The 8,280-nt window shown below is 45.4% G+C and overlaps 1 protein-coding gene across 5 annotated transcripts in view; it reads right to left on the bottom strand.

Annotated features, from left to right (window-relative positions):
- Positions 1 to 8,280, bottom strand: part of col16a1 (collagen, type XVI, alpha 1) — a 512,937-nt gene continuing 504,657 nt past the window's right edge. For all 5 annotated transcript variants that reach the window (XM_041212846.1, XM_041212840.1, XM_041212847.1 and 2 more), the window contains 2 exons: positions 3,579 to 3,656; positions 1 to 2,307 (listed from right to left, as the gene is read on the bottom strand). In XM_041212846.1, coding sequence (XP_041068780.1) covers positions 2,105 to 2,307; positions 3,579 to 3,656 — 281 coding nt within the window. In that variant the 3' untranslated portion in view covers positions 1 to 2,104. The remainder of the gene's footprint in view (positions 2,308 to 3,578; positions 3,657 to 8,280) is intronic.

The following is an 8,280-nucleotide window of genomic DNA, read 5'->3' as shown; positions in this document are numbered from 1 at the left end:
TCGTTCAAAATTCTTTTTAATGCTCTTTAATACAGGGGTCATGAGGAACTCCCTGATCTCCAACAGTTGGCATTTAGAAGTTGCAATAACACATGATTGTGATAATACATTTTACCAGACAATTCTAGACAACATATTTCCATTTCATGGTGACATCTTGGCAAGTGGAGACCAGCAGAAGGACAGGCAGGCAAGATCCATGCCAACGGCAGAGAAGACATTTACGGGGGAGGTGGAGGTGTTGGGGGAGGATAACAATTCAGCTTATGTGAGACAGGAAGTCCTGCTTCCATTTGCTGTAAGTTGGGCGGTCTGATTGTGTGATGAAGCAGCTATCCCCTGTACCAGCAGGGACTGACATACAGAGATACACATGAGAAACCCACAAAGAGTAGAGGGTGTGTCCCAGTAGCTGGGAGAGAGATTGGGAGAGCATGGAGAGAGATGATAGTCAACATCTCCAGTTTGAGATCAACTCTGCACTTTGGGTCAAGACCCAAATAACAATCTTTTCTTTAAATGATAGGCTTATGGGAGATGGAGAATTTGTGTTGATTTCAGAGAAATGTTAAAGAAAGGAGTGAAGTTGATCAGCTCTAGGTGCAGGGTGAACTGAAGAACTATTTCATTCCATTTAATACTCTTCCTTTTTTTACCTTTTGATGAATTGTTCTGCTCATTAAGGTTGGAAAGTTAATGTCAGAGAACGGAACAATTCCCAGGTACATGGTGGGTATTTAAACCTTACCTTCTCCAATTGTCGTAATTCAACTGGCTCCTGGATTTGCTTTCCATTATCTTCAGTGAAGGGTAAATTACCTGACCAATCTGACCGCAAAAATCTTTCAGTGGGATGGTAAGGTTGAAAGTAATTCAACACTGTCCCAGTCAAACACTCCCAGGACAGGTACAGCACGGGGTTAGATACAGAGTAAAGCTCCCTCTACACTGTCCCCATCAAACACACCCAGGGCAGATACAGCACGGGGTGAAATACCATTGGAAGTCCAATATGTAGCTGCTGCTCCCCCTTTCTGTGATGTTCAGTTTCACTTTCGCATCATCACTTCTATTGCCACCTTATTGTTGGGGGCTGTCCCTAGGTCTGCCTAGCTGTGGCTTCCTGTCCCTCGTTTACCCTCCCACCCATAGGACAGGGTGTCAATCTTGTAGCTCAGGAGAATATCTCACTGCACCATTGTGATATCTCCAGCTTTCTTACGAGCTTTGTGAATTTGTATTTGTGAGGAATTTTGTGCTGTGCACAGGTAATTCTGGGTCACGCTGTGCACAGTTGTTCTGTACAGGAAATTTAGGCTCATGGTCTGCATAATGTTCAAGTTCGATTGCCCCTTGGAGTCTCACTGGGGAACAGTACGTCCATTTCATGTTCTTCCCGCAATTAATCTGGCCAATGGTGGTACCCCAACTAGGGTTACCAACTCTCCAGGACTGTCCTCAAGGTTCCAGGAATTAAAGATTTACCTCACCAGCAAATCATAAGAAAAAACAATGTGTTTATCTTTTCATTTTCGTTGACCACTTTCATTTATGAAAAGTCATAAAAATATTGGAGATGGGAACAAGGTATTTTGACTGAGAATCATCCAGTTAGGAACTAGAGTTTATGCACTTTCCATTTGGCCTGGGGAAGGCGGAGCACCGTGATGATTGACATGTCAAGCAGCCAGGGTTGTGAGGATGGAGTGGGGCTGTGGGAGATCATGTGATGAAACCTTTTGAAATGTGTGCAACCAGAGTTAGCAATTCTAAGCCTCAACTGGTGCCCCATGTCGCAAAAGGTTGAAGGACAGACTCTTGGGCTTCCACAGGGATATCCATAATGCATCTATAGTGGTATTGGAAAGGTTACAGTGACCTAATCATAGTGAGTAAAACATTGGGTCTATTGCCACAGACTGGAGAAATTCAGAAACCTTTACAAATACCATTTAAATAATACATTGGGTGGATAAATCACTGCTTGGGCCAACCTTCAAAGGCTGTTCGCATGATTCATTCAAAAGGAATAACTGAGGGAAAAAAAAATCAGACATCTCAACCATCCCCCCCTAAAAAAAATGCAAATGAAGGAAAGTCTTTATTAATTCATCCAATGAGGTGGTCCTTTTGAATTCTTGGCACTAAAAGGCTCAGGTACCCTCATGATGCAGTCAGAGGGTGTGCAACGCCCATTTTTCCCTGATGTTCCTTGAAGTCCTGGTGGGCCTGGGACACCTGGCACACCCTGTTGGCCGGCTGGACCCGGCGGGCCAATTTTACCATATCCCGGGAGTCCTGGTGGACCTGAGGGTGAAAGGCAAGATATTGGAAACCACAAAACAGTGGGCTGCTTATCAATGTCTGAAAGCTTGGGGTTAACAGGTCAATAAAACAAAGAAAAACCCCAATCACTGAAGATCTAAAACCAGAGGGTTTTAGCTTGACAGTGATGAAGAGTCTCCCCACCCTCATGATTGAGGCCGTGTCTTCATTTAAACCTAGCAGGGGTTATGGTGTAGCTCACTGGATTGAAGCCTCAAGATTAACTTATGGCGGCTGCCAGGAAGGTTAATTGTGAGGAGGGTTCATGGTTGCTGAGCGGGGCTCCTGAGATGGAAGCTGCCCAATTTAATTTTGCAGCTGTTGGAGGAGTGCCCCAACTCCTCTCGAACCTGCAAAATTAATTTCACACTTGCTCTTCCGGCCTCCTCTCTTCTATTCTCCATAGATCCGGTTAAAGGCTGCACGGTGTAGGATCCAGCCAGGTCATGGTTAAAATAACAATCAAGGTCCTTAACCAGGACCTCATTGTCTCTTTTAAAAGGACCTGTTGATTGAAACAGGCAGACACCTGGTTGGATGCTCCTTTCAAAATGGCGTCGGTTGCATTGCCAGTGTTACCAACACCATTTGAAGCCATTACCATCCCATTATCACCAGGCGAGGCCGATGGATTTATTAGTGACTACGTTATCTTTAAGGCCTCTAGTTTTGGACTCACCAAAAACAGAAACATCTTCTCCATGTTTACTCTATCAAATCCATTCATAAGGAACCTCTAACTGCTCCCCTCTCAGTCTTTGCTATTCTGGAATAATGAGTCCTAATTGTTTAGCCTTTCTTGATAGTTTAAACTTCTTTGTTCTAGTACCATCCTTATAATTTGTTTCTGCACCTTCTGGTTGCCTATACCCTTTTTACAATATATGATATTCCTCATTGGCTGTAGAAATGTTATAGGACATCCTGTGCTCATGGAAGGCACTATGTAAATGCAACTCTTCTTGGCGTTGAGAGGTCTGAATGGTTCACTGTTATCCAATGCTGAATAAGTTTAATATAACTTCATTCCTTTTCAGTTCTATTCCATCAGAAATAACCCTCAATACTTTGTCTACATTTTTTTATAGTCTTGTTACTCTGCGTTGCTTCTTTTAATGATTTGTGAGTCTGTCCCCTAGTTCCTTCTGCTTCTCTCCCCCCAATTAAACTCCTTTCCAAGGGATATGTGACCTCATTATTCATCCTACCAAAACTGTATTATCTCAAGCTGATCTGGATATGTATTATCTCACCTGTAGGTCCAGGTGTTCCTGGCTCACCCAAACGGCCAATGCCATTTTCACCTCGGTCTCCCTTAGGACCAGTAGGACCTGTTTAAAAAAATATTTCAACCATTTATTAAAGACAAAGAATTACAAGATCCCAACAAAACCAACAGAAGCAATTCATTCAAGTTCACAGTTTGTCAGAAATGATTTAGCTCTTCAATGACTCTGGAAGCAGTTACAAGCACAGGGTTAGATACAGAGTAAAGCTCCCTCTACACTGTCCCCATCAAATACTCCCAGGACAGAGACAGCACAAGTTAAACAGAGATTAAGGGCGAAATTTTCCATACCCATTGGCTTCGGGCATGTTCGATGGTGTGTGCAGACAACATGGCAAGGCCAAAAATCAGTTTCACGATGTCGTGAATCCAGCTTGCGATCGTCCGCTCAGCCCGTCAACGCTGGACCATGTTTCCTGCCATCAGAAGTCGGGGACTTCATAGTAATGCATAAGCATATCATTATAAGTCCAGCTCACCAGAATTATCCTTCACACTGGGTCATCTGATCACATCAGTGTGATTGCACACTGACATGTTTCGCAACTTAACATAAGCGATGTGCACCTGGCGACTCGCCATTCGCTTGGGACTTCAAGGTTTGTTTGTCTACCTTACCTAGGGCAGCACTCAGCCATCAGCACCAGGCTTCACAGGCAGCACCACATCACTTTTACGGGGGCTCACATGCAGGTCTTTACCTACCAGACCAGCCATAAGGTGTGGGTGGCTTTTCAACGGCTGCAGGGCTAGAGCTTGCTCGGGGAAGGGGGAGAAGTGGCCTCAGGCAAGGGAAGAGGCTGCAGGGCGAAGGCTGTACTGGGGAAGGAGGGTATCCCAGGGGGTGTGTGTGGGATCATGTTGATCTGTGCAAGAGGCCTCAAGTTGGTGAGGGCTGGGGAGGCAGTCTCCACAGGAGATAAGGCCAGATGGAGACGCAAGGGTGTGTGAGAGAGAGAGAGAGAGAGAGAGTAGTGATGCCCCTTGAGCTGGTAGTGAGTGAGATGCCAGTGAATGTGTGATGGGTTTGAGTGTGGGGAGTTTAGAATGATGAGATGGCTGCCATACCCTGGCTGCACAGATGAGATCATTCATCCTCTATCTGCATTGGATGGCCAACCTCTTCTATGCAGCATTGGCACTGATCACCACTGCCATCACCTACCAAGCTGGAGTGGTAATGTTGTTGCTCCTCCAATGGCCAGGGCGGGGGTAGAGGATATCCATGGCGGACCTCCACAGTGTCCAAAAGGTGCTCGAGGGACGCGTCACTAAACCAGGGGGGGGCTGCAGTCTTCTTGCCTTTTGGGGCCATGTGTTCTTTGCGGCAGTCCTGGGTTAAAAACACTGAGAGGTGTGCACGGCTGCACTTTGAATGTGGCACTTGACGTAACGAAGCGGCGAAACGACAGTGTCGTGGGCGAGTCGGAGCCTGCCTGCCTGCCAGTGAAATGGTGCATTTCCTGGGAATGCATGATTAACGAGGTGTGATTGGGATGATATGGCACGAGAAGCCGCAATTGCAGCCGGCGGGTAAAACATTTCCTTTCCCGCCCGCTATCGCACTTAATGTAAATCTAGGACGATTCCACGTGAAGACTCCCTCAACACTTTCCCAATGATTCCCTCAGCAAGTTTTGGTTTTATAAAAGGGAAATCATGTTTAACCAGTTTATTGGAATTCTTTGAAAGAGCCACATGTGCTGTGGATAAAGGGGAACCGGTGGATGTACTGTACTTAGATTTCCAGAAGGTATTTGATAAAGTGTCATATCAAAGGTTATTTCAGAGAATAAAAACTCATGGTGTAGCGGGTAACATGTTAGCATCGATAGAAGATTGCCTAGCTAACAGGAAGCACAGAGTTAGCATAAATGGGTCTTTTTCTGGTTGGCAGGATGTGATGAGTGGTGCAGCCACAGGGATCAGTGCTGGGACCCCAACTTTTTACAATTTGTACAAATGACTTGGATGAAGGGATTGAAGGTATAGTTGCAAAACTTGTTGATGACACAAAGATTGGTAGGCAAGTAAGTTGTGAAGAGGACATAAAGGGGATGAAAGGGATTGGATAGATTAAATGAGTGGCAAAGGTCTGGCAAATGGAGTATAATATGGGAAAATATGAAATTGTCCACTTTGGCAGGAAGAATAAAAAAGCATATTGTCTAAATGGTGAGAGATTGCAGAGTTCTGAGATTCAGAGGGATCTAGGTGTCCTAGTGCATGAATCACAAAAGGTTGGTATTGCAGGTACAGCAGGTAATTAGAAAATTAGGAAACATTCGAATAGAATGCTATTATTTATTGAGAGGGGAATTGATTACAAAAGTAGGGAGGTTATGCTTCAATTATACAGGGCATTCATTGGTGAGACCACATCTGGAGTATTGTGTACAGTATTGGTCTCCTTATTCGAGGAAAGATGTAAATATGTTAGAAGTAGTTCAAAGGAGGTTTAATAGACCAATTCCAGGACTGGGCAGGTTGTCTCATGAGGAAAGGTTGGACCGGCTAGGCTTGTATCCGCTGGAGTTTAGAAGAGTAAGAGGTGATTTGATTAAAACCTTTAAGATCCTGAGGGGTCTTGACAGAGTGGATGTGGAGAGGATATTTCCTCTTGTGGGAGAATCCAGAACTAGGGGTCACTGTTTAAAAATAAGGAGTCGCTCATTTAAGACAGAGATGAGGGGAATTTTTTTCTGTCAGAGGGTAGAGTGTCTTTGGAACTCTCTTCCTCAAAAGATGGTAGAAGCAGAGTCTTTGAATATTTTTAAGGCAGAGCTAGAGAGATGCTTGATAAACACGAGGGTGAAAGTTTATCAGGGGTAGGTGGGAAAGTGGAGCTGAGATTGCAATCAGATCAGCCTGATCTTATTGAATGGCGGAGTAGGCTCGAGGGGCTGAGTGGTCTACTCCTAATTCGTATCTTCGTATGTATGTAGGTACAGAGGGCCAAAACATTTGCTATCGAGGTGGGATATTCGATTTGGTAAATTTCCTAACTTGGGAGACCCACCTTGGTACAAAGAGTCCAGAATGGCGAATCCTCACTTCGAGTGGTGGGTTAGGGTGGGGGCTGGGGTGTGGGTGGGGGATGGAATCGGGCTTGCCACCCAAAAGGAGATTGGAGGCAGCCACAGGGGTGGCCGAGTGCCGAGGCGAGCTGGTTAAAAGTTCCATATTGGTTCTCTGGATCTTGGTCCCAGTTGATTGATTACATCTTAGGCTTTCTGTCCCTCACCCCTCACAGCCCATCAGACCATCCATCCACTTCTCAGGCTCTCTTTATGCCAACTGAATACCAACCCATGCTCCCCACCCACCCCTTGGCTCTTCATATCCTCCATGCCAACTCATGGCCCTTCTATGTTCATTCACTTATTATATATGCTATATAAAACCAGTAAACTCCATAGTTACAATGGCATGTGTGAAACTGCTTAAAGACATCCATTCATAATTCTTTTGAAAACAAAACTGGTGCTCCTACAATTCCATAAAAGTGTCAAATAGACATTTAAAGTATCAATAACAGAAATTTTAAGCACTTGATACTACTTAATCTTGTGCAAATAAACACTGAGCCATTGACAAAATAGAATACAGAATTGAAATGATCTAATTGTAACTTCATGGAACTGTTAATCAAGCAAGGTCAACACTTCTCTCCAGCTGTGTAAACAGAGTTAATCCTTTTAAAAGCCTGGACTCTCAGCTGACTGTACATTATGAAGCTCGGTTAAGAGCCCAGACTTAAAAGGAGGCTAAAAGGGACCATAGGGGTGGGTTGGTGAGTAGGGGGTGTGGGTGGGGGTGGGGGTAGAGGTGTGAATTGACATTGGGTTTGAATGGAGGAAGAAAGAAAGTCATGGGAAAGAGCTTTTGAAGTTTACTTCCAAAAGGTTCCTGAAACCAGGTTATTCATGACTCCTCTGAGAATCAGTGAACCATGAGTCATGGAGAAGCTGGCCCGAATCCACAAAAATTGCCAGTGAGTGGGAGATGCCTGTCCCTGCAATAGGCCAGCCAGGTTGGGATTGTAGGGTACAGGCTTGTTACTTGCACCCTTATCTCGCACCAAGGGAAAGTGGGAGTGCTGGGAATGTGGGTGGGAATTCTGGAATCAGGTCCTGCGAAAATCTGGCCCAGAGTGAAGCTCCCATTCCATTAGAGGACAGGTACACCGTGGGTAAGCTACAGAATAAAGCTCTCTCTACACTGTCCCCATTAACACTTCCAGGACAGGTACAGCATGGGGTTAGATACAGAGTAAAGCTCCCTCTACACTATCCCCATTAACACTTCCAGGACAGGTACAGGGCCTGTGAAGCCCCTCTATGCTGATCCCCAGCCAGGTTTCAAAATTCCGGACAAACAGGTGAGTTTCAACGGAAGATTCTGCATGGCGCTTCTCCTCCAATCAGAAACCGTTTCTCTTTCGCCTTCAGCAGCAAATGAGGGAGAGAAACATTATCTAACTGGAGGAGCAGCGAACACTGTCATCGGTGAGTGTGCTGAGGGCTGTCAAGCTGAGGGAAGCGAAGCAATGATGGGGCTGGAGCCCTGGGAGCCAGGTGTGTTGGGCCTGGGGCAGGTGAAGTTTTGGCAGACTGGAAGGGCAAAGTCGCATTGGTCCCGTGGAGGAGACTGTACCATGGTCAGTA

The sequence above is a fragment of the Carcharodon carcharias genome, chromosome 19, assembly GCF_017639515.1.
Source record: "Carcharodon carcharias isolate sCarCar2 chromosome 19, sCarCar2.pri, whole genome shotgun sequence".
NCBI classification, from domain to species: domain Eukaryota; kingdom Metazoa; phylum Chordata; class Chondrichthyes; order Lamniformes; family Lamnidae; genus Carcharodon; species Carcharodon carcharias.
This window is presented reverse-complemented; position numbering and strand designations above follow the sequence as displayed.